Here is a 27,473-nt window from a genome sequence, read left to right on the forward strand (position 1 = left end):
CTGAATATACCTGTGGTCACCCTCTGTCTGCTCTGTCTGAAACACTGCGTTTTAGCACAACTCTTTAAGCTCCCCTCCCAAAAAGCCCAGTCCGCCCTGATTGACCAGTGTTCTTCTCTCGGCTTCTCTGTACGGTTATTGTAGCCAGGGAATGACTTGAATGGCACTATAGCAGCACTGTCTACCTATAGTTGTCACAACCATACAGAAGTCCCGATGACTCATTTAGAGGCACAGTTCCTGGGTTGTGTGCATTTCTCCATGGATTGAGCGTTTAGGGACTTTCACAGTATCTATATCTATATAGATATCTATAGATCTATATAGATATAGATATAGTATGTAGCACCTCAAGCTGCATTATAATAAAAAAAAGACACAGAACCTTTAAGCCAAAATGTCTACAATAGTATAATCTGTGCGTGTGGCTCTGATACAATCACATTTGTTTCTAATTTGGCCAAACGATGCAGCTTCAGGACATATTAAAATTGTCAGGCTTTCAGCTACTCCCACAGACATAAGAAATTAAACTTCTGCATAAGAGAGAAGAGCATACCCTATATTTGTTAGACCATTTTACAGACTACTATGCTGATTCATACAGTAATTAGGCAGCTGTTAAATGGTTTATTACTAAAAGGGCCTCTGGCATTCCTACTCAACAGATGTTCAGAAATCATACAGATGATATTAGGTTGTTTTGATGACCAAGTTATATGCAGTGACGCCACTAAACGTAAAATGAGATATGGTGTTAATGGTTATGATGCAGATGTAAGTATTAACTCAAAAAGCCCTATAGTCATTGTAATCATCACTAAATAGTCACAATTTGTCATGATGATTGAAGTGGGGAGAGAAGCATACCTAAGAGGGGAGAAAGCCGAACCATCCTGATTTGAACATGGAAACATAGAATTTTCTTATGTATTGTATTCATTTCTGTGGTTAATTACAGTGGTGAGATCAAACAGCTTTATATCCTGGGACTAAGCAGAGAAAATGAGCAGTTGAGCCATGGTGGAAAACGCCATCACAATTAGATATATGCACAGCCTTTTTCTGAATTCTGTGCAGGTTTTCCATCGGTGAAATTCCTGATGATCTGAGCTGGGTTGAGCGTGCGCTGGGTGCTGATGTGACTAACAGAACACCCCAGCAGCGGAGCGCCAGTTGGGCTGCTGCTGCAGAGGACTGTGGGTAATAAGGCAGCAGATGAGTACTACAAAAAACAAAATGGGAGAGAGGGGATTGGATGAGTATGTGCGTGTATGTGTGTGTGTGTGTGTATGTTTGTGTGTGTGTGTGTTTGAGGAAGTGTGTGCATGTGCGCAAAAGAAACAACACTTCTTATCCCGCCAGTCAAAGGCACACTCTCTGATCTGCAATACTGAGATGACCTCAAGCCAGACTTCTCCAAAGAGTACAATATGCTTAAGTGAAAGAACATACAGTACTGTGGGCATTCTTCAGGTGGTGTGCACGCACGCACACACACACACACACACACACACACACACACACACACACACACACACACACACACACACACACACACACACACACACACACACACACACACACACACACACACACACACACACACACACACACACACACACACACACACACACACACACACACACACACACACACACACACACACATACACACATACAATCCCCTGTCCTTGTTTTTTTCCGTAGTATTCATCTGCACTCCACTGTTTTGGTTCACTGTCTTCGCCTCTATCAGTGTTGTTTCCAGGCGCAGCAGGCAGCCATTTCTCTGGCCCCTTTTGGCTGAGAGATTCTACGATGGCAATATGAAGGTCTGCCATCGCCCTGGCTTTGTTTATTCGACCAGATACAAGCAAAGATGGCGGAAAGGCGCCCCAGTATGTGATTGAGCTAGTGTTCTAGCTAATCCGAAAGCCGATTTATATTTTTGCCTTGATGCATTTCTTCTGATTTTTGTCATTTGCATGTAAATCTGTCACAATTACAATAAAGGGCATACAATCTGAATGAGCTGTTATATTTATGTGTTCCCCCTTTTATTGTTACTTTATAATAACGCTAGCCACAGTGTTGTGTCATGCCTTGCGCTCATTCTCTCTCAGGAAAGTCAGGACAGAGGAGGCTGCATACTGGCTTAGAAGTAGAAGCTCTAACCTGGGTTAAAGTGCCCTTCATCTGGATACACCTCTCAACCTCATCCCTTCTCTAAGCCTAGATGATGGATGGTACCGCATCAAGGTCAGGACAGAGGTTGTGGGCCCATATTAACTACCCCCTTCCACTGATAGACTGTCAGACCCTTTGCGTCTGGAAGCCTCCCATTGGCCCTGATGTAAACAACTGCAGCAATAGTGGCTGTATGTTGAGAGATAGGAAGTGAGAGCTGCCCCAAACATACATCACATGCACAACATGCAATATGCACACAGTTTCCTGGTAAAAGAGAAAAAGAAAAAAAAGTATTTTTTTCATTACAACCTGTCTTATGGTGTTTTAGTGCATCATAATGTGATCAAGCTGCTTCCCCTTAAACAGGAAATGAGAACAAGTTGAGTAAGAGTCAGGGCTACAGTGGTTTGAGTGATAGCGTCTCTGTCTTCACTGAGTCATAAAGTGGAGTTTAGAGGGGAGATCAACTGGATTTGATTTCAAGGATCTCTGTCATAGGCTGGAAGATTTGTTTTGAAAAAGGCCGACAGCTCAAGGCAAATATTTGACCCAGCTTTGACAGACAACTCTCTAATTCTGCAGTAGCAAGGCTTCAAGTGCTTTCTACACCTGCATTTTTGCCCACGTATAAAAGCATGCATTGAATGCTGTCTTTTGGCTGACATGGATTGGATTGTCATATAATCTGGTACTGATAGAGATGGTTTCAAGAAGATGAATCTTACCTCTAGTGCCAAAGTGAGGTGGACTGAGTAAAATGTTGGATTAATTGCCATCCCATTTCGTACACAGAATAATGTTCTCCTTAGGATGAAATGAATTCACGTTGGTGATCCCATAACTTTTCATCTAGCACCACCATCATTTGAACATTTATTTTTTTTTATCCAATATGTTCATAACCAAATACTTTCAAAATGACAAGATTTCCAGTTCAACCTCAGTTGTACTTTGTGTTCAATGCTAGCAAATGGAGTGTGTTAACAGGTGAAATTGCTAAAAAATTTGCATGTTAGTGGTGTCACTGCATGTTTGTGTTTAATCTTATTGTATGGGCATCTCAAATCGGCCTACACACAGATTAATGTAGCAACTCAGGAACAACTGCAGGGAATTTGGGATCTCATCTTGATGCAAAAAATAACGACTCAAGATATTATAAGGTCTTCTGTGGGATACACAAATTCATAAAGAAAAAAAATATCTATTTCACATGGCATTTATTTGAAAGGCATCTTTCATGGGTGAATACTTACGTAGATTGCATACAGCATCTTAGTACATCTAGGCTAAAGACCCCTAAAACCCCTCCAATTACACCAGAACATCTGTGCATCAACATCTCTCACTCTCTGCTTTCACACCATACCCTTCATTACTTTTAGCTCTATTTTATATGCTAAGCACTCATACTCAAATACAGACTTGTCTCATAATACTTTTTTTTTTTTTTTTTTTTTACAAAATCCTAATCCAACAGTGATATATGCTCTACCTGGACAGAGTCCCTGCTGCAGACAACAACAGAGGTGCAGAGTCATTTTGTTCAAAGCTTACATTAGCACAGCCAGCTGAAAAAGAAGAGTGATCGAGCTTTTCCTTTAGAGCGCCTGTGTCTTCATGCTCCACTGCCTGCTTTAAAAGAGAGAGTTGCTCTGTTCCTTGCCGAGGTCTTCGGAAGGTGAACGGTAATTGCTGAGGGAGGATTTAGCCTGACGATGGAACACAGCACCTCTTCTGTTTTACCGAGCCTAACCCTTATACAATGAGATGGAGCACTACTTAAGGCATGAACTTAGACATGAATATAAGATGTGGGTTGGCGGTACCATTTTGCATTAGTGCGTCAGGGTGTTAACCACAGGAAAAGAGACAGACTGACTGACAGAGACCGATTTGTACATGTAGACTACAAAGTACATTATGAGACTTCATACTGTTCCTGACTCATTAGCTGTATAGTATTGGCTTTGTGGTAATGACATCATGGTGGCAATAGCTTTTAAAGTCTGACCACAGGGTGAGCGAACTGTGATGCTCTTTAGAAAAAAGGATTCTTTCATTCTGACTTCATCGTGTGGTAAACTTTTTAGGAAACCCCAAACAGGTCTTCTCCTATTGTTTGACTTGTATATAACAGTTATTGGATAGACAGGCTGTTACTGAATAAACATACAGACAGATATAGATTCAGACAAATAGAGTCTCTTTCTCTCACAGTCAATAGCTGATACGCAGAAAAAAGGAAAATTAGAGTTCATATAAGATACTGGACCTCTAGCCCGTACTCCTAGCTTTGGAAAGATAAATCAATTTTACATGTAACATACTCTTAAGTGAAAAAGAAAAAATCAAATAAAGAAAAGAAACAACGTAGGATTGCATGACTTTTTTGAAGAGACTGAAATGGTTTCCTGGTACTACATGAACATGAGTGTTGATCAGTCAGAGGGTGACAAAAATCTTGGCTCTGCCTGGTTGTCGGGTCTTTTAACACCCGTCCAAAGCCTCCTCAGTCCTCACCAGCATTGTTTGTAGAGAAGAAAGCTATCAGAGGATCTGCACAAGATTAGGGTAGCCAAATGTTCCCTCTGCAGCTTCCTGTTTGGCCGCTGGAATTCTCTTAGTTGTTGCAAAAAACAAAACAAAACACATAACTGCACAAATCTGTCATAGTTAACTCTTTCCTTTTAACATTCTCCTATCAGCAGCAGCCAGTTAGCTTAGCTTAGCATAACATCTGGAAACAAGGGGAAACAGCTAGCTTGGTTCTGTCTGAAAATAACAAAATCCACCTCCAGCACTTCTAAAGCTCACTAGTGAGTACATGAGTTACTGTTTTGTTTAATGAAAAATGGGCAACTTACTATTGTGAGATGTGTGAGACTATAGACCAAATCACACTAACGCTAAAAAAATCACTTCTAGATATTAACTGGCAGTTTATTTGAATTGCGGAGATATTTGAAACAAATGACTATAATTCCCAAAATTTAAAACAGCAGAGTGTCTCCATAAAATTGTCATTCTGTTATTAAAAATCCACCTACTCTATTTTCTATTTTTACCTTTCCAAAACCATTTTCCTGAGGTGCACCCATCCTTTTCCTGCCTTTTTCTTTCACCCATAATCTCTTTTATCCCCATTCCCTGTCACTTTTTTTTAGCCTCTATCACCTTCTTCCCTTTCCCTCCTTATTCACTTCCTATAACTCCCCCTCTTCCTCTTCTCTTTTCCCTTTATCTAAATTGCAAATGGCAGCAGTGCCGACTGCCAGAGGAGCTCCTCAATGTCATTAGAGCTGACCCTGTGGATTAACTAGAGGAGAGAGGCGGTGTGTAGAAACTACAGATCAATAATGCGGCTTATCCTCTGGGTTCTTTTACTTCACTTTGGATTTAGAGCTCATACGCTGAAATGTCTACTCTGTTTCTGTACAGTAAACAATAGGGTTATAACTGGATGACAATAGTGAAATAAGAAATTGTAATGCAAAGATTGAAGAGTGTTTATAGGGTTGAAAACATGACAGGAAATCAGAGTTATTCCAAGAAATGACTCTGTTGGAGCTTCTACAGTAACAAGAATTGACAGGTACAAGAAACGTTGATGATGAGGGAAACATGTTGCACACCCCAGCTGCCTCTTTATGGTATCTGATGGCTGTTAAAGAGATTCAGAAAGTCAGAGGAAATGTTATATTTCCAAATCAGTTGGGGATAATTGGAATAAAGTCAAACTACATGAAGAAGAAATTAACCAAGGCACACAAAAATGAAGTTCAAGTCCACCAGTACTGGACTGGACCGCTGCCATCTGGATGATCCAATTAACGTGATGTGATATATATGAGATAAAGAGATGGATTTAAAAGATAGGTGTGCGTATGTGTATGTGTGTGTGTGTATGTGTATGTGTGTGTGTATGTGTGTGTGTGTGTGTGTGTGTGTGTTTGTGTGTGTGTGTGTGTGTGTGTGTGTGTGTGTGTGTGTGTGTGTGTGTGTGTGTATGTGTGCAGCCGTCATACTGAGTGTGGTTGGTTTACCGAGTTGGCAGGCAAAGTCAAGTCACTGTGAGCTCAACTAAACCTGATAGGTGCCCTCATCAGAGACAGCTAAAGCCAAAGTATATTATAAATGGTTGTGTGAGTGCACTAAGCCAAAGGTACTTGATAGAAGAATGTGCCAAACACTCATCCACATCAGACTTTCACATTAACAACTAGTCGCCTTTCATAGAACAACCATGCCACCCATAAAACACGTTACCTCTCAGGAGCCAATGTTCTCACAGCACAAACATATGGTGTAAATATGGGTCATAATAAGCTGCGTGAACAAGCCACCTATACGTCCGTTTTTTGGGTGAGGATGTTCTGGACTCACTAGAACATTAAGCTTTTAGTCAAAGATCTGTGATTTAACATGAAACCAGACATGGAGGCATACAGGCAACACTATTTTTATTTTACAATGTATTATTTCAATTTGTTTCTTCTTCCGTACTCTGCCCTTTTGGATGAATAAGAGTGAATAAAAGCAAGATAATAGATGTGACAGTTTATCAATAAGATAAACTTTCCAGGAGTGTTACGAGTACTCCTTAAAAACATCTGAGCAAAAAGGCCGGGATGTCGATGCCACTACCTTGGTCTCCCTGTAACATCTCAACAATAAGTTCTTTCCACTGTTTATAAGTCTAAATGTTAAGTCTTTGAGTATTGCTAATGGACATTTCTATTGAATAACAGATGATGATGATTAAAGTTTGTTGATTGAGTGACCTCTGCTTTTGAGCTGTTCCTGTAAAACATGTAACTTGATGAAATCCCAAACATAAAAATACGCACAAGTAGAAATGTAACCATTGAAAAAGGGATGGAGGTTTTTACAAACTTTGTTTTTAGGAGTTTGGTAGAATGAAAATAGTTACTAAATAACTAAAGTTCTTAAAGTGTAATTCCTGTGGAAAATCACCCCACGGTCTTTTTTCACACCTACAAACATCAAATAAGCCATTGAGACAGTATTTTTTTTTTCGTGTTTTCATACCACTGACAGTGCTGTAAATCTATTTTCTGTGTGGTTAAGTATTTACAAAATCTCATCCTGTGTCTGTGAGTTAAATATGTTTAAACATAAGATCTGCACCACCAGGAGGCGAGTCTAGTATAGTAAGCAATGCATTGCTGCCATACATTTGTAACAACATACAGTAACCTCTGACAAGTCATTTGTACAATATGTTGTGACTTACTACACACAGAAAACTGCTGGCAGGTATTTTCCCCTCTCAAATAGAGCCAGACAGCAGGTATGAAAAGATATGTGGTCAAGTTGACTTTTAATACGCCTTGTACTGTCAGTTTTAATAGGTCGTTATGGACATTTTATGGCTGTATTGTGTACCATAAACCTATCAAAGGACAGACAAACCACTTGTTTTTAATGCATCACAACGCAACATTACAAATTTTTATAGTTTAAAATGCCACTCTGATGCTGTTTCCGGGAGTAGTTCTAAAATAATTTATCCCCATTTTAAAGAAACATGACATTTGGGTTTGTAATGACAATTAGTGTTGACAGCAAATTCTGTAGAGTCATGGTTAATACTGTAAGAGGCATAGTGGTTATCAGAATAAGGTATTTAGTGCCATCTAGTGGTTCATTACAGGGTCAGTTAAGCCCAAATTATAAAAATCATATTTTCTCACATAGGGCGGAACGGCGTGGTGCACTGTCGCCTCAAAGCAAGAGGGTTCCTGGTTCGATCCCCGGCTGGGGCCCTTCTGTGTGGAGTTTGCATATTCTCCCCGTGTCTGCGTTTTCTCTGGGTTCTCTGACTTCCTCCCACAGTCACAACACTGCATGTTAAGACTTAATGTTACAGAGGAAACGCTGTAGTAAACTGCAGTCAGTTTGCTGGTCGCTCGTGAGGATATTCATGATATTCACGGTTATCCCGATAATGGAAATTCACCACTATCAACTTATTGTGAGTGTTCACAATAAAAACAATTACCGTCCCATCCTTGTTGCACCCTCAGGCCAGAACATCAGGATTTTTTTTAATTACAGATGGAGGAGGGAAGCAAGAACCAAATCATGTTTATTCATGTCACCATCCAGAGCAGATCCCACAAATGACACAGTACCTACAATCAGAAAGTTTATTGTGTTCAAACTCTGTCACCAAGTTTCTAAAGTGTAGAAGATACCAAAGTGCTTAGCTTTTTCATCAGTTGACCATCTAGAGGCATAAACTTGAAAACACGAGTGCAGAGGTTGTAATGGAATAGCGCCCTAAAAAGGAATAACACGTTTGTTGTCATTCAGTGTTTGACTCAATGGATAACATTATCTTAGCCTCAGAAAACAACTTCAAATGTCCATACAAAAGTCAGTAAAAGTGCGTAAAAAGTCCATGATAGTTTAATAAAGTGTCACACATGCAAGTTGTTCCATGGAAGGAGCTGTTTCTTGTCCAGGTTTCTCCTCCTCCTGAGCTCAGTGAGCATCTGTTTGCATGCCGTGCCACTGTCCTTTACAGTCTGTTGGGGAATCATTATGCATCGGGTCTCCCACAGCTTCATGCACACAATGCATATGATCAGCTGCATCAGTTCTTTGTGTTTCTCAGTGGGACCGTCTTCCAGGATACAGTACATCACAGGTTTATAGGACAACTCAAAGTTAACGTACACCCCGAGTTTGTCCCAGACTTCCTTCCATTTAAAGATGCTGTTGTGTGGCAGTGGATCATTGGACATTGTTTTGTTTGTTTTGTTGTTCTCCAAGACACAACAGCTCTGACAGCAAATCTGTTGACAGATAAGAGCCAGCGGACACCTCTGATGTTCTCAGAGAGGTTTTTATTTTTTAACATTTTCAAAAATTCGTAGCCTTCTTTATCAGTTATGTGTTTGTATTCAATGTACCCACCATATCTGTAATTTGTTTTTGAAAGATCATTTGGTGTCTTGTCCAGGTCGCGTCACTCCTCGCTGGACTCAGGGCCCTGGCTCCGCCCGAAATCAGGGCTTGGCCGCTGACAAGCTCTGCGCATGCGCAGTCTCTAAAACGTCATGTTTTGATCGAGCAAGGCTCGTCCAGGGCCAATTACTCTTCTCTGTTTGACTACAGAGAAAACGTTTGTTTTAGGAAAACTAGAGTATTTTCTCTTCAGACGATTTTTACTCGAGATTCCACGATGTTCCAGCAGACTGTAAAGAACTTCGCGATCAATTTTAACGCTTTGAACGAGAGGGGCAGTGTCTCCGGTGGCGACCAAATCACAGGGCACTTATCCTTCGACCTCACAAAGCCGACGAAGATCACTGCGATATCGATGCAAGTGAAGGGAATGGCAAACGTCCACTGGTCCACCGGGGGAGGAGGGGGCAAAAAGAGGAGACGTCGGAAGCACTTCGCGGCTAAACTGGACTTTTTTAACTTCAAAAGCATCATCGTGCAGGAAAACAGTGGTATATGTGCTCCCCGAGGTCGTTTGGATGAATGTCAACATTGAAAACAACAGGTCGTTGTTTAATAAAGTCACTCGTTTTTTTTCTTCCGTTGCAGTTACTGGTGTGACAATATTTCAGCCCGGCACGCATGTGTATCCATTTACATGTCAGCTCCCACAGGGGTGTGTATGAGCGCTTTCCATATCCGGTTGGGTTGTATCACTTTGTTTTTCTTGTTTATTGGGGTTACACGGTGCTTTAGATAAAGATATATGGATGTGAACCCATCAAAACATTGATCTTTATTTAGAAGCAAGTCTTTTTTTTCCTACTTTAAGATAGTTCTCACGAACATCTGATTATTTATTATCTTCATCTTCATATTCATTTCTTTAAAACATTTTCTTTGTTTCCAGATTGCATCAGCTTCGTACTATTACCTTTGCCTTGTTTTAATTGTTATTATTTTGCATCAATACAGAGACTTCCCATCCACCTTCACTGGAGTTCATGGAAAGATACAGTACGCCTTGGAAGTGTGCATCCACAGACCCTGGCATATGTCCAAGGACTTTGTGACAGAGTTGAACTTTGTGCATCACATTAATACCAACCAGCCAGAGCTGCACGTAAGTAAATCCATGGCCGTATTGGTGATGTGGCTAAAATCTTCTATCCCAATATAGGTCATTTCATATCTCGATAATGCACGTTTTCTGATCATTTAAAAAAACAAATTGTCTAAAAGAAATAGAATAAAATAATTAAGACTATTTTTGTATACTCACTTATTAAATACTTGACAAATGGAAAGTACTGAGTATTTTCTCATTTTTTAAAAATATGCCAAAACAAACACATGCAAGCATCCATAAATATTATCATTGTCAATGATATGACAATGACCATAATTATAGTTATTAGCTGTGATACAATGAGATATATTACTGATGATGTTTTTATGGCTTCAAATTTTGTAATTTATAAAACTAATGATAGTATACCATATATGATTAACAGTAATAATGGCAGCAGGAAGCATCATGCAGGACCACGGCAGCAGGCACCACCACGATCAGCAGAGACCTGCGAGAGGACAAAGAACAAACAACTCCAGGGAAGAAGTAAATTAGTAACATGCATTGATGATAGAGAGGATAAAAGCTCAGATATCAGGAACAGTATTACCCCCCGGCAGACTAGGCCTATTGCAGCATAATTAAGCATAGCAACATTAGCTCAGGCCCTGTACAGGCAGGCTCTAAGAGAAACCTACATGACAGGGTAACTGTGCAAGGCCCAGACGATATGGAGGGCGAAAGCTGTGGCCTCAACGTCGCAAGCACAGAGGCACTGGACACGCCCTCCTCCTTCATCACATGCATTTACGTCCATATCTCACTTGTTCTACTGCACCTCAGTTGGTGTATTATTTTTCTGCAGGCTCCTCTCTCAGGCTCCAACAACATGAAACTGTGCTACCTGTGGTGTGCCTCTGGGCCTATCACAATGACAGTCAGTACAGAGAAGAAAGCCTTCATCCCTGGTACTGTTTCCATCCATCCACCAGTCCATCTGTATAATGAAATAATCATAATTATGACGCTAGACGCTCGAAAATGTGCTGAAAATAACCACATCCAAACACTGTGTCTGCTCTTCCTCCAGGTGAAACTGTGAAAATAATGTGTGACTTCAGTAATGCGTCATCTCGGATAGTTACTCCAAAGGTGAAACTGCAACAAAACCAGGAATTCTACACCCACAACAAGGTCAGCCATTGTATGGTTGTCAAAAACATGGCGTCATTGACTGGACAGCCCATCAGCGCTCACACTTCTGACGTCCACACTGAGATCGCACTCACTATTCCCTCGTTGGCATCACACACCATCTCTAACTGCAGTATCTTGGAGGTCAATTACTTTATTGAGGTTGGTACCAATAACAGAATGGTAATTATTATTGTTATTATTATTATTATTATTATGTGTTTTTGGTGCTGTTGCTTTATATTGTTTTCTTGTGTCTCCTATAGGTGAGCCTCAGCACACGAGCTTGCCCTGACCTCACAGTCATTTTTCCCATCATCCTGTGTGACACTCCTGTTAACCCTCAGCCGCAGCCTTATTTGTGAGTTGAAAATGTATCAAATGTAACATGATGATGATGGAATGCTTTTCTGTTTGAAAAAATATTGTTATTCATCAGCCTGAACCCTCAACAGTGTCTTTGTGTGTGTGTGTGTGTGTGTGTGTGTGTGTGTGTGTGTGTGTGTGTGTGTGTGTGTGTGTGTGTGTGTGTGTGTGTGTGTGTGTGTGTGTGTGTGTGTGTGTGTGTGTGTGTGTGTGTGTGTGTGTGTGTGTGTGTGTGTGTGTGTGTGTGTGTGTGTGTGTGTGTGTGTGTGTGTGTGTGTGTGTGTGACTATCTATCCGTTGTCTATTCTGTTTAAGTGTTTGATTGAGTAGTTTGTAGCATGAGGGAAAAGATGTTTTACAGTTTGAATGTTTTAGCCACTATTTGTTATATTTGTATTTTTAATTATCAACAAGTTATTCTCCAAACGGAAAATATGTTGTATGTATTAGTAACAATTTAACTAGTGTTAAATACAGTACATAATAGAAAATAGCTTTGATTCAAAGTGAGTTGGACACCTTGACAGCCATGGTTGGTGTGCATACTGACCAGCTATTGCTGAGCTTAAACGTCAGCGCTTCCCTTTTATTATGAACTCGGTGCCAATCATTTTTTGCTGCAAATACATCTGAAGGTAAATGTATGTTGGTCCTTCCTGTCACTCAATAATTTTCTGTGCCAATTATTGCTGCCTAAACTGCCTGGGTCCATCAAAACTGAAGGTGGTTTGACAATTATGTGCCTGTAAGACCGGATCCTGTTAGTTTGAAATCAAATTTTATCATTCATTCATGGTCAACATAATTGGACTGCATTTATATAGAGCTTTTCTAGTTTACCAACCACTCATTTTACGACAGTCACCCATTCACAATACTGATGGCAGGGGCTGCTATGCAAAGTACCAACCTGCTCATCATAAGCAGTTATGGGCTCAGCATCGTGCTCAAGGACACTTTGAGGAGCCAATGATCAAACCAGGAACCTTTCCATCTCTAGACAACCACTCTACCTCTTACTTTCTCTCAGATTTCACCACCTGAACCCTCAGGTCTTGGGTGTGTTGTATGATAGTGTTTTAAAGCAAACAGACTCATGCCTTACTGCAAGATGCATTTCAAAGTCTTCTTTGTCATTGTCATTACAGTAAGATAAACTTTTTTATGTTAAGATGATGTGAAATAAAAATGTGATGTTTATATGTTTTGTGCCAAGATGCTTTTTTTCTTAGTCTTTTTTCATGTCCAAGACTTTAAAAATGTTGATTTTTCTGCCAATATGGTGCAGTGCATCTGATTGTCTCTAGGGGGCAGCAGGGCACAGGGTTACAGTGTGAGAAGCTACTAAAGTTTTTCTCAGTTGATCTTCATCATCATTCCCTAAGCACAGCAGGAGTCTTGATGCATTTTTCACATCTTACACCCGTTATCACTGTCAAAGGTGATCAAATTGTGCAAGGGGACTCTGGGACTGGTGACAGTACCTCACATTAGCTCACATGATACCGGCTTATGATGTATTTGACAGGTGAAAGACACACCCACAGAAGCAGAGCCAGCAACAGCCTGTAGTAGTATATTGCGGAGCCCCCCTGTTGAGAGTCGAGAAAAAAACATGCATGAAACTGAGGGAACAGATTGCTAAACTCTGCGCACAGTACAGCAATCTGTTCCCTCATTTTAGTGATCTGTTCCCGCAGTTTAGTAAACTGTGCCCCTTTGTTTAGTAAACTGTGCCCCTTTGTTTAGTAAACTGTGCCCTCAGTTTAGTAAACTGTGCCCTCAGTTTAGTAAACTGTGCCCTCAGTTAAGTAAGCTTTGCCCTCAGTTAAGTAAACTATGTGCACAGTTAAGCAGTCTGTTCCCTCAGTTTTGTACATGGCTTTCTTTTCTCGACTGACACCTCCTTAGTATGTAGTAATACATGTGAGAGCTTTCATGAAATTGTGTGTTGTTTAGCCACTACATTGGTTTATGCAAGGAACATACAGATAATATTCTATTTACACCAATTTTCTTTCCTCAAAGTAGCATTTTATATTCTTACAGATGATCATTTTTCATCTACCAATCTTGTTCTAACCAGTTAGTAATAATTCATGAATAATTACAGTTTAATTATTAACACCAGTGTCTATATGCATGCAAAGACACGCCTCACATGCAGTATAACATCTCGGTCCTCACTGTCTCCCCTAACACTTTGCCCTGTGCTTACAGCTTTGCTTCGCGGTCAAACAGTATAACATGTCTAATAGCGTTAAGAGCCTTTCAGTGGGATATAATCCCAATAATGAAATAGATTTTTTCACCAGTGGTGACTGTATCAATGGACAAATCACGCTGGAATTGTCAAAAAACACCAAGATAAATTCACTCTGTGTAAAGCTGAAGGGAAAAGCAAAAGTCAAATGGACTGAAATGTATGGACGCACAGTCGTAACATATTCTAACAAAGAGAAGTACTTCAGTATAAAGCAAGTTATCATTCAGGAGGGACAGGGTAAGTGAGCTGATTTTGTCATGTATGTCTTCTTTTTATTTTAATTTTACATTGCTGCTCTCTTTTTTTATCATTGTTTAGATAAACAAATGTATTTGCACATACAGCATGACACAGTACGGTAGATGTTTTTGGTAATTTTCTAGTTTTTAACGTTGAGATTTAAGGGTATACAAGCAGTCTAATAAATCCTACCATCTGCATTTAAAAATATATAACATTGATTTACCTTACATCACAGCAGCAGGTTTAATGAGATGATCTGATCCATTCACACTGATAGCAAACGCACATTATAAGAGCAACAGTTTGTTCTTAAAATTTCTCCAACTTTAGTCCTCCTTATTATTATAAATACTTTTAATATTCAAAGTTGGCAACCATGCTGACACGAGTAGAGCAACAAGAGCAAAATATGTAATTCATTTATTTTCTGATTAATAAACCTTGCTATAATCAGTGATGGAAGCCACACTGTGTTATTATGTACTGTATCATGTACACGGTCTATGTAGGTCAGTTTGTGTCCCTTGAGTTCAGAACACAAGAATGTCATAGTATTATACATATTATAGACTATATTAATACACATGACAATACATTTGAACTTGATTATGTAATTTTATTGCCTTTCAGGTAATAATGTTGTCGGCCAGGGCTCCCATGTCTACCCGTTTACCTTTCACATCCCTGAACAGTGAGTTTTGTCAAAACAACTAATCAACAACTATATATATATTTTTAGTGGTGTCTTTACGCTTGAACACATCTAAGTTTGTTCTACTTTTTTATCAACCTATCAAAATATGAACAATCTTTAAATGAGCTGTACTCGAAATACAAAGAAAGTGAAAATTATATATTTACTATGTAAATGTTGAGTATTTATTTCCACTTGACATAATGTAATTCCAATTGATGTTTTGCGAATATCAACCTTAGACAATCTAAATGTAATGCTACCTAAAAGAGTATTACTGACACTTAACCAGTGTATTTTGTAAAGTGTGTTGTCTTGTTTCGCAGAGACCTGCCGTCCTCCTTCAAAGGCTCATATGGAAAGATCAAGTACACACTGGAGGCAAATCTGAGCCGGTCGATGAGAGTAGACACCAAAGCTAAGGCAACATTTACTCTCGTCCGCAAAGGCAACCTGAACAGCGACCCATCGCTGATGGTACTCACCTGACAATACATGCACACTCACAAATGCATGTCAAATGTGTTTGCTGTTTGACTTCTGACACTGCTGCAATAATGATAAGTAACACTATTTGTAACTAATTTGTCATTTTTCCTGTCAGACTCCACAGCACAGTATCGCTGACAAAAAAATGAAGCTCTTTACATCGGGGACAGTTGATATGGATGTAAATGTTGCACGAACAGGCTTCTACCAAGGTACTTTTATACTATGTGTGTGAGATCTAAACTGAATGAATTATCCTTTGACTTCAGCCCCTTCACAGATTATCTTTACTAATGATGTGCAATAAAAAATTAAGTCTTTGCAGTGGAGCCGTTTGTAGCTCAAAGTCCTTTTACTCATGGAGCGTTTTTAGTGTCTAAAGATAAGACAACAACATATGGAGATAGCATTGGCTGCTCCCTCAGAAAGAAACAAATTGGCATAAATGAACATTTTAATTCATAAGCATAAACATGCATTGCTTTAATCAATTTCAGTATACCTAAGGGTTTTGCTGCTACAGCTTTACTTGGTCTGGAAGGACCAGTAACCTATGGTGGTTAATATCAACTAATGTTAGCAAAGTTAAGATAGATAGTATTGCATCGCAAAGATTACTGAATCACTACAGAGACTTTGTGACCCTTCTCTACTCGTGTAATCTCTATAAACAGATTCTGCGTACAATCTGTAGGCAAGATTTGGTTAGTAGAAGCACTCTGGTTTTCTGTTTGTAGTCAGAGTAGAATTCACCGACCACATTTGAGCAGGCTTTGGTTGCATGTGTGGAGAGCAAACGAGACTGAACGCATTGGCTGAAATGCAATGCAATCACGAAAGCTTGTCTTTCAATGATTTAGCTTTTCATTTGCTTTTTTAAAATGATTTATCTGCATTCATATGCATCTATCTGTTTATAGAGACACTGTCTTTTAACTCAAACTCCATTCTCATATCTGAAGTTGCTAAAAGGACCATAAACAAAGACTGCCACTTGGAAGAGGGAATATCTGATATCTGCTGGCTTCACCGGAATGCCTGAAATAATAGCTGTTGCCCTCAAAGGCTAAAATGTCATCAGAAAGATAGCCGATGAATTCCAAGACTGCTACATGTGCTACTCTTAGGCTATGTTTTAGCATGTGTCATCATCTCATCACCTTTTGTTACTTGTAAAGATGCCACTGTAAAGCAAAAGTTACACAGACTTGCTTTAAAAGACCAGCTTGTAAGATTTTGTGGCATCTAGTGGTGAGGTTTTAAAAAGCAACCAACTGAATATCACTTTCCTCACCACTCTGTTTCCAAGCATACAGAACCTACGGCGGCGAAACATGGCAGAGTCCGTAGATGAGATCCAGGGTCTATGTAGAAAAGAAGTGCTCATTCTAACCTAACGAAAAGATAATTATGAATATTATACTCCATTTCTATCAATAGATCACCCTTAATCTACACACTGGTCCGTTAAAGTGATTATTAATTAATTTGAATAATTATACACATACAGTTACAGGGCATTCAAATAATAAAGTTGATTTAGTTTGTCATGTGTCTGTAATATTGTTATGCACAGCGTAAAAAAATCAATATATTGTATACAGAATGATAGTTTTTCATCCATATCTATATGTGTAGGTATGGACCAGAGAGTAAGAGCAATAATTGTATTTATGAGAATGTGTTTTGTGTTCACAACCATTGTGTATTAAGTGCTGCTCTGTTTTGCAGGGGAAGGCATAAAGGTTGTGGCCTCCATTCAGAACAGATCATCTCGTGAAGTAAAGCCCAAATACTGTTTGTATTCAAAGTACAGTTACTTTGCAAAGAGGAAGAGGAAACTCAAAACCAAAGACATCCTGAAAGAGGAGGGCGAAGCCATCCCACCCTCTGCAGGTCTGACCGTCACCAGGATCATCACCGTCCCTCCCACCGCGTGTGCGTCCATCTTAAACTGCAACATCCTCAAAGCAGAGTACAGGCTCAGGGTGTGTATTGCTCTTCTCAAAGCATGTTCATAGGTCTTAATATCAACAGGGATGCATCATTGTTATGATAAGGGCTAACTATGTGTTCACAACAGGTCTATCTGGATGTCAAGTATACTTCAGGTCTCGAGATCAAGTTCCCCATAGTCATCCTGCCCGCTTCACAGGAGCCTCATGATGGGGAGCATCAGCCTGCTTATCCTACCTTATCTGTTTTTACTTAAACCATGCTATGCAGTCAGGGGGTAAGATTGACGACACTGTAAAGACTTGTCTGTTCAAACATATTTAGGATGAAGAGAATCTGAAGAGTACATGAAGGGAGTTGATCTGCTCATGTAGGGATATTTGATTGGATCTTTCTACACTTGATATCACAGTGCTGTGTGTAATGAGGAAAACAGGAATACCAAAATGTTGTTAATGATGTCATAGAATCTAGCTGTGCTTGTCAAACTTTATTGAGCAATGAATACATAATACAATCTCAGAGACCAATACCATATAAAGAATATTTTCATTCGGTCAAGTTAATTTACTTCAGAATCTGAAATGGGAGGTGGGCCTCCAAAAGACATGCGCCCAGAGACCTCACAGGACCATGATCCGGCTCTGGTCACCCGCTTCATGCAACTCAAATAAAAAAAGAAATGTAATGTAAAACCTGAATCCTAAAAAAACGGATCTTATGGATGAGAAGAGAGTAAATGAAAATAAAAAGGATATACGAAAAGAGCAAATAATTGTACTCTTTGTAGATATTGATATATTAGAATAGATTCATAACAGAAAATCTTGTGCTGGGGAACTGAGGCATCCCTGTGGATCCTTAAACTACTCATTCATTATTATTATTAAATATTACACCTACATTATTATTGTTGTATTACTATATCAATGGCTCACACCCTCAGTCACAAGATGTTGTCAGACACGTTTGTATCAATGAACCTGAATATCTGACCTGCCTTTTCTTTCCACTGGAGATAAAACCTGAATGAGTCACTTGTTAATTGTGATCATATTTCATAATGTCACTGACCGTTTTTTCCCCAAGGAGTATTCACCTGTAAACTGTGACACTTAATGTGATAAAGATCATACTTTGTGGACTTGATGGAGGGAATTAAAGAAGGCAGTGGGCAGAAAATCTTCCTAACCTTTCTTTTTTTGCTTGGGTTTGTGAAATAAATGTAAATATCCATTGTATGAATCCATTAACATGTATAATGCATAATAAATGTTCCTATAAGCCTTCATAATGTATGATCATTATATGATATATTATACATTATACCACATGACATTACAAGGTCAAGTGGCTCAGAATTCACTCCAACATTTTCCATGAAATATTATTGGGGGTAATAAACATGGTTGTTTCCAGTTTATACACTCACAGTCACACCCCTTTCCTTCAAGGCTCTTTAGGTTCTTTTTTTGCCATGTGCACAACAATAACATAGGTGTGTGTGTGTGTGTGTGTGCGTGTGTGTGTTATGTAAAGCAAAATTGGGAGTGTTACTTCATCTCCCACAGTGTTAATTTTAACACTTTTTCTGATTTTATGTAGTTCTCATGGATTTTAAGTTAAAGTTACTCTTTAATAGTCTTAAAATTTGACACCACATAAGTGCACTTTTAACTCAAAATTGTGTAATTCCCGTTTACTCTGAGTGTTAATTTTAACATACTTGTGTTAAATGTTATTTTAGGACACATTCAGGGGTGTAGGTAAGGACGATGCTTCTGATGCGACGCACGAGGCCCTTGAATGGCCCCACCTCGCGTGAAAACACAGGGCAAGATTACACTATTCCACTACCATTCACCGTCACCTGATAGCCTGTGAACAGGTCCTTATGAAACAACATAGAGCTGACTGGTATTTCTCCACTTTCTCATACATCACAGTCATGGTGACACGTAATCCCAGACCAGTCCAGATGAAGACCAAAGGGATGACCTTCTCAACTATTGCATGAGAGGTTGGGCGTTCCAAGTTTGTGATTTCAAGAAAATTTAAATTTTACAGGACACAGAATATTTTAAGCCCCTCAAAAAGGCCGGTCGACCACGTAAAACAAGTCCATAAGAGGAAAGGATTATGCAAAGACTCAGTTCAACAATGCAGATGGAGGTGCTCATCAGTTCAGTGCTGAACAGGACAAGGATCTGTCTCGGCACACAATGTCTCGCCTTTTAAGACTTTTTTTAGACTAAAGGAGAAGAATGAAGAAGAAGAAGAATTCCTTTTATTTATCCTGCAAGGGAAATTTTCACTCTGTTATTATTATTATACAGGTTACACACACACAGGCCCCAAAATAAGCACATGCACAAACAGGACCTATACATGCAATTAATGGAGAAATGTCAGAGCGAGGGGGCTGCCAATGGCTCAGTGCCTGGAGCAATTGGGGGTTAGTGCCTTGCTCAACAGCACATCGGAAGTGCCCAGGAGATGAACTGGCACCTCTCCAGCCACCAGTCCACACTCTATTCATGGTCCACACAGGGACTCGAACCTGCGACCCTCCGGTTCCCAGCAGATTCAATCTACGTGTCTGATGGGAAACACGTTATGTATTATGATCGGGGTAGGACAGTTGAATGCCAATTTTTATGTGAACCTCCTTCAGCAACCTGCACAATGGTTACTGTTCTAATTTTGCTCACTGTGTTTTTCACAAAATAAAGGATTTTGTTGAAGTGCCTTGGTTATTTTAAAAAAAAACAACAAAAAAACATGTTAGTACAGCAGTGGTATAGCCACAGCGGATATTCTATCAAATTCTGGACAAGAAAAAATAACTGTATTTCAGTACAAATTTAAGTAATTATACTTGTAGGCTATGAAACAAGCACATGGGGGCCACTTTGCCTTGGATTTCAGTGACGTATGCAGCATAAGCCTACTGCGTTTTTTTCCACTACTGTACTTCTGTTCTTGTGGTATAATTGTCAATCAATCGATAAAGAACTGATGCTCTGACCAAGGAGTAACCAATTAAGATCAACATGCTCACAATAAAGTGGATGAATGATGACTAAATAAATAAGGGGAGGGGTTGTCAGTTCCCTCCTCAGGAGTGGGATACACCCACCGAGGAAGTTGACGGTAGATGGTCCTTATGTAAAATACTCTATGTGGCTTTCGTCTCACAACTCCTCGTGGATTTTCAGTGGGACCCACACACCATGTCGACCACCGTAAAGAGCATCAAAGTCACTTATAACCCCGTTGGAGACAATACTACTTTTACCTGTGGCGATTGGGTTTCGGGCAATGTCACGTTGGAATTGGCCAAAAACTGCGAAATAGACTCCCTGTTGATTCAGTTCAAGGGTAAGTCAGAAGTGTTGTGGACCGAGAGGCACGGCCAAACTACTGTTGTTTACCACTCAAAGGATAAGTACTTCAGCATCAAGCACTACTTTGTGCACGACAAACATCTCAAAGGTAAGTGTGCGTAAACTACTTAACTAAATGTGGAGTAAATTTACATAGATTGGATGATTTGCAGACGTTTCAAAATAACGGCACGCGACCATGTTTAGCACAACGGAGAAAAATACACCTGGCTAACGGCTCAGACGTGTCGTTCTCATTCCCAGGGAGGCACATTCCGCTGTTTTATTACAGCCCGTCCCGGGGTGTTTGGCTTGTTGTTTCATGTTTGGAGCGCCAGGCCAAAAAGGGTCTTGTAAAAAAACAATACTATCCAGCAGCTGCAGCCCCCGAGCACAAGCCCCTTGCTTGACAAAAGTTGTTTTTTTTAAACTTTATTGAAAAAGTACAAAACATAGCAACGGTTAAAGGAAGTAACGCAATATATGTTTAAACTTTATTGAAAAAGTACAAAACATAGCAACAGTTAAAGGAAGGGACGCAATATTTTTTTTAACTTTATTGAAAAAGTACAAAACATAGCAACAGTTAAAGGAAGGGACGCAATATTTTTTTTTAACTTTATTGAAAAAGTACAAAACATAGCAACCATAGACATATAAAGAGTAGATGCCGCATCGAACGTTGGGCCGCGAGAAATGCGGCCGCCATCTTGGATCGGTCCTTCTCCCAGATCAGTTCTATGAGTGACTCGTTGAGCCTCTGAGTTGAGCACCAGAAGGAACAAGATGCCAGAGCACTGAGCAGCGTATTCCTGCTCTAATCTAATATTACAATATTACAATTCATAATCAGTACGGTACAGTACAATTTTAAACAATTATACATAAATCCATGCATTTTTGAATGTTATAGTGAGTCCCTCAGGCTGTGGCAGGTAGATAAATATTTAGCTGCCAGAGGAGCTGCTGTCCCTTATTTTATTATTATTATCTTGTCACAGTAGAGGCATGGAGATTAGCCTCTGTGGGAATGTTAGTTAATTTACCCCCGCCAGATGTGTGTGCGTGCGTGCGTGTGCGTGCGTGTGTGTGTGTGCATGCCTGCCTGTGTAGATATGAAAGGAGAAGCAGGGAGGAGAGGGGTTGTCGTACATGTGGTCTAGTGTAAATGGATTGCACATTTCCAGCATTAGGTCAGCGGAGGATGTGCTGTGGTTTCATGAGAGGAAGACACTTCAGAGACAGTTCATCTCAGGTCACCTCAGATATTCTCAGTTTTGTTTTTTTAAATATTGAACATGACATTGACATGAATTATGAGATCATTTTTCATGTCATGTCACTTTTTTTTTTAAAGTTTAGTCTATCAAAGGAGAAGTGACAGAATCTGACCAATATCCTTTGCTGTTAAACTGTTTCATCAAACAGGAGCAACATGATGTGGGCTTTATTATAAAGAATGAATTAGAGATTTACGAGGCAAGCGTGAACATGTATTTCCACTCTGTGCCCGATATTCTCACAGCTGAACTAAATGTTCCATACATTTTTACTTGGTTCTCCACATCTCCACTTAAAGCAGGACCAACGTCACATGTTTGTAAACCAGAACTGATGAGTCCAGGCTTTTTTAGTTCAGTTGTACCACAGAAGTTAAAAAAATCATACATTTATTTAACTAAGGAAAAATCTTAAATCGTTTGTATAATTTAAAATGGATATTACTGAACTATGCCCCGTGTTTTTGTTTGCACATTAAATACAATTACTACATCATTAAAATATAAATAAATAGAGCTACACTCTAATTGGTAATTGTGCAAGAACAAAACAGTGTGAAAATGATCGATTTAACAAAATGTTATATATATTTTTATACCACACACTCTCGCTCCCTCTCCTCTCCACTACCGCGACTATGCGACTGGCAGAGCATGGATCATTTCTGAATATTTATTAACATATAGGGTTCGGCTCTTGGTTTTTTTTTGTGCTTTAAATGAAAGTGTGTCTGTTTGACTTGTATTTAGATGTGTCCAAAATGTCATCTCTCTCTCTGACCTAATTGTATTGATACTCTTGATTTATATGTATTTTAATTTTCTCTGTGTGTGTGTGAGTGTGTGTGTGTGTGTGTGTGTGTGTGTGAGAGAGAGAGAAAGAGAGAGAGTGAGTGAGAGAGAGATTTATGTATTCATGTATGAAATATAGCCTATTAATACTCTATAAATGATTTATATTGTTGTGTTTATATTTATAGTGTTTGTGAAACACCTATCATACATCACATATATCATATATCAGAATATTCTATTACTGTTAATCCCACTATGAATATTAAAATACGCTGAACCGTGTCCTGTCCTTACACTGAGTGGAGCGGGCGACCGGGCCAAGATGGCGGCTCCACCGCTCGTCAGCGCCAATAGGCCCAACGTTCGATGAGGCGTCTACTCTTTATGTCTATGATAGCAACAGTTAAAGGAAGTGACGCAATATTTTTTTAAACTTTATTGAAAAAGTACAAAACATAGCAACAGTTAAAGGAAGTGGCGCAATATATATTTTAAACTTTATTGGAAAAAACAAAACATAGCAACAGTTAAAGGAAGTGACGCACTATATATATATATTTTAACTTTATTGAAAAAGTACAAAACATAGCAACAGTTAAAGGAAGTGGCGCAATATATATATTTTTTAACTTTATTGAAAAAGTACAAAACATAGCAACAGTTAAAGGAAGTGACGCAGGTATACGTGGTCATGCGGTTACTATTTTGTGTATTTTGCGTTCGAAGAATTTCCACAAAGCATTTTTTAATAGACGGTATACGGATTAAAGTGAAATATGCAGAGGCTGGCTTGTCTTTTCATCATTCTGGTGTTCATGGTATTGACTGGCAATTTAATAAGCCTTTAGCGGCCGACACAACAATCTCAGCGCAGGAAAAACCCTTACACATCTCACAGGTTGCAAAAAAACTTGATCAAAAAATGTATTTTTAAATTCCCGCCTACTTCCTGGTATTATATGTCACTTCCGTCAAGCCACGGACTTGTGTCAAGTGAGGGGCCTGTGCTCGGGGGCTGCAGCTGGATGCTACTCGAAAAAACAGCTATACTCTAGAGATAAAAAATAAATAATAAATCATTTGAATAACCGCTGTGTCTATACATTTGCTGTACTCTTATGTTTTTTGGAATTAAGTTATTTAAAAAAAGTTATTATTTTTTAAATAAAAAAGGTTATAAAACCTTTATTTTGTGAAAAGTGAAGTGAACAGTAGCCATTGTGCCAGCAGAGAAGCTTTAAACAATGTTTGCTTTGAATGACTTCAGCACATCTGCGCCCACAGGACATCACTAGTTTCTCACACTGCTCTGGTTTGATCTTGGTCCATTCTTTTTGCAGTTTCTTCCACATTTTCGTAACTGTAGTAGGTTTCCTAGCCATTACTTTGTTGCCAAGGATCTTCCAGATATTCTCTCTCTCGATATGGTACTAGCCAATTTTGAAGTCAATCGGGTTAAATCTCTAAGAGTAGTTAGTTAAAGTTTGGCACCCTCGAAAGGCCAAATATTGACTTAATATGCTTAATTGATTCAGTATGGCCGACTTCTTGTTAGACATTTCCGTCTTCTTCTGCGGCTTGAACTACATTTCATTTAATGGCACCCTGTTTATGCTTCTTTAAATAACAGAGAAACATTCTTTAGAAGAGATCCTGATGTGATGTAAACAGTAGGCTGAATGTTTCCGGGAATAAATAAATTATATTGGAGATGAGATGATGCACAGAAGTAATGGGCGGTGACATTTCCGCAAAATTACATAGAAAACAAACACAATTTCAGGGCAACTAGTTGTGTTCCATTGTTGTATTACGTAAGACAAAAAAAACTTCATTTAATTTGTCATGTGTATGTGTCACTATGATCGTATTGTCAAATACGGCTCAATAAAATGTTACCAAATGATCAGAGCTCAAATGATTAGTAGATGAATCGATTAGTGAGTCAATAGAAAATTAATCAACAACTGTTTTAATAATTTATAATAAAGTATTTATGTGCAAAAAACTTTCTCCAACTTCTCAGTTGTGAGGATTTTTCGCTTTTATTTGTCTTATGTTTCGATTGTGACTAGCATTTTTTTCCCAATATTTTCTGAAGTTTTTGTTTAATAGCTCAAGTAACAAATGTTAATTGCTGTTAATTCAGTGTGCTAATTGTTCTCTAGGAGATGACCAAGAAACACTTCTGAGAAAACAGAACGGAGAAACATGTAAGTGTTTCAAAGCAGCTTCGATCACTACATCCAAAGGGCTACTTCAAGTTGAAAACATTTAAGGAATTTGATATAAACAGATGCTTGAACATGTTCTTCTTTACAATTTATTGTTTCCTTTCAGACAGCAAAGTTCTTGCCCCAGGATGCCATGTTTACCCGTTCAGCTTTCAGATCCCTTATCGGTAAGTAATGGTTCAATAATGAGTTGAACATATATTTAATGAAAATATGGTACTTGCATATTATCCTAACCACAGATATTGCAACCATAGTCTAATTTGATAGGTTTAATTAAAATGTAGAAAAGCCAAGGGCTGTATGTATTAACTTATAGACCTACTTTTTAGTCCATCTGTATATTATTTTGCTCACTTTCTTGTATGTGAAATGCATAAAAAATGTCCAGGCGGTTTATCATGTTCTTCTACTTGTGTGCTTCAGGGAAATGCCGTCCTCCTTCGATGGCGCTGTCGGTAAAATCGTGTACTTGCTGCAAGCCAAGCTGAGCAGGTCAATGAGGGTTCCCCAGAAAGATTCAACCAAGATCAACTTTGTGACAAATGCAGACCTGGGCAGTGTTCCTGGGCTAATGGTGTGTATTGAGTTGCATCTACATTCCTGTCATTAACACAGGGAAAACAATTGTTGATGGCAGATGAATGACTAAAATGCAGCAACAACAATCATCTGTATTTTGCTATATGCTTAAAACCCAACTGCCTCAAGGAGTAATTGCATTTAGCTGAAGCCACATCTTATAAACAAGCTGTAATGTTGCACAGTACACTCAGTTTCACTAGACATTTTAGGCCATGAAACTGTTTTTTCAGCTATCCACACAAGGTGTCAGCTACCCAATGAGCCACTCCAAGAAAAGGTAATCGTTCTTAAGGCCTAGGAGACGCCACAATTGCATTAATTAATCTGGTATTCTTCCAGACACCGCAGCACGAGTCTAAGGATAAGAAAATGAAATTGTTCACCTCAGGAACAGTAGCCATGGATGTGAATATTGAAAAAACAGGTTTCTTCCAAGGTGAGAGCCTTTAAATTGACATTATCACTTGTTCAACTCATGCAAAGGGTTGTTTTGACATTTCTTGTCTGTTTCGCAGGAGAAGGATTAAAGGTTCTGGCCTGCATTCAGAACAATTCATCTCGTGAGATCAAGCCCAAGTACTGTGTGTACCGAAAGGACAGCTTCTTTGCACGAGGGAAAAGGAGACTCCATACTACAGACCTCCTCAAAGAGGTTGGAGAGCCCATCCCTCCCCATGCTCATGAAAAAGTCACCAGAGTCCTCACCATCCCCCATGACATGGAGCCCTCCATCCTTAACTGCAGTAACATCAAAGTGGAGTACAAACTCAGGGTAGGCCTCTTTATGACTACAGAGATTGTGACTGTGCACAAAAAGATAATGTCTTCGGAAAAACAAAACAGAGTGTTGACAATTGTACAGGCGTTTATGAATTTTTTGTTCTATAGTCCAAAATCACAAATTTGCCTCAAAGTGCTTTACAGCATACGGCCTCCTCTATCTTACACACTCAGATTGGAAAACAAAAAAAAGCCTACTAAGAGGATAGGCAATCTAACTCAATGATACTAATGATAGGGTAATAAATTATTTACCAAATAAGCATCAGAAAAAGCAGCAAGTATGTTGCGGCAAACCTGAAAAGATGAATATCTTGATGAGTGTCCTCTACAGCTGCGCTTTGTAGAACCAGAATGCTTTTGAGTCCGTCCCTCTCTCATTGTTCACGGTGTTTGCCAAAGAAGTCCATTATAGATTCAGATTGTAAATAACTGTGAATGTCAATACTTCAAAATCAAACAATATAACATCAACAATTCAACAATTCAATTTTTCCACAGGTCTACCTCGATGTTAAATATGCTTCGGACCCACAGATCAAATTTCCATTAGTCATCCTGCCAGCCTCTCATGTTCCTGCTGCAGTGGCACCTCCACCTGCAGCTTCTGGCTTTGGATTCGAACCATTTGGGAGCACAAACCCGCCAGCGTGGGGCATTATTCCACCACAACCAACGGCAGCAGCAGCACCCCAACCTTTGGATCCCCCACCTCCCTATGGAGCACATGGAATGTACCCTCCTTTGTCAGATTTTGGAAATAAATATCAGTGACGGGACTTGCAAATACAAAAGATAGAAACATTTGGTTTAGTTTTGTTATGATGTCCAATAACTATTAAGTATGACAATATATATACTGCTCTTACATCCCTTAAAATGACTTTTTACCATCATCTTGTGCTAGAGGGCTTTTCCAGTGTTTTGTTTTTTTTCCAGGTTGGAGAGTTCCGTTGCGATGATCTG

The 27,473-nt window shown here is 39.2% G+C and overlaps 1 protein-coding gene across 1 annotated transcript; it reads left to right on the forward strand.

Annotated features, from left to right (window-relative positions):
* Nucleotides 1-9,288: 9,288 nt before the first annotated feature.
* Nucleotides 9,289-27,473, forward strand: LOC310946337 (uncharacterized protein). The gene is made up of 19 exons (XM_083912779.1): nt 9,289-9,679; nt 9,777-9,843; nt 10,143-10,290; nt 11,105-11,207; nt 11,330-11,595; nt 11,700-11,794; nt 14,115-14,302; nt 14,939-14,999; nt 15,329-15,479; nt 15,607-15,703; nt 17,223-17,479; nt 17,575-17,691; nt 20,570-20,942; nt 25,077-25,121; nt 25,249-25,309; nt 25,569-25,719; nt 26,067-26,163; nt 26,243-26,499; nt 27,009-27,473. Exons 1-19 carry the CDS (start codon nt 9,406-9,408, stop codon nt 27,279-27,281), a joined length of 3,081 nt encoding a protein of 1,026 aa, XP_083768905.1. The 5' UTR covers nt 9,289-9,405; the 3' UTR covers nt 27,282-27,473.

This window comes from Echiichthys vipera, assembly GCF_963691815.1.
Source record: "Echiichthys vipera genome assembly, chromosome: 4".
In the NCBI taxonomy this organism is placed as follows: Eukaryota; Metazoa; Chordata; class Actinopteri; order Perciformes; family Trachinidae; genus Echiichthys; species Echiichthys vipera.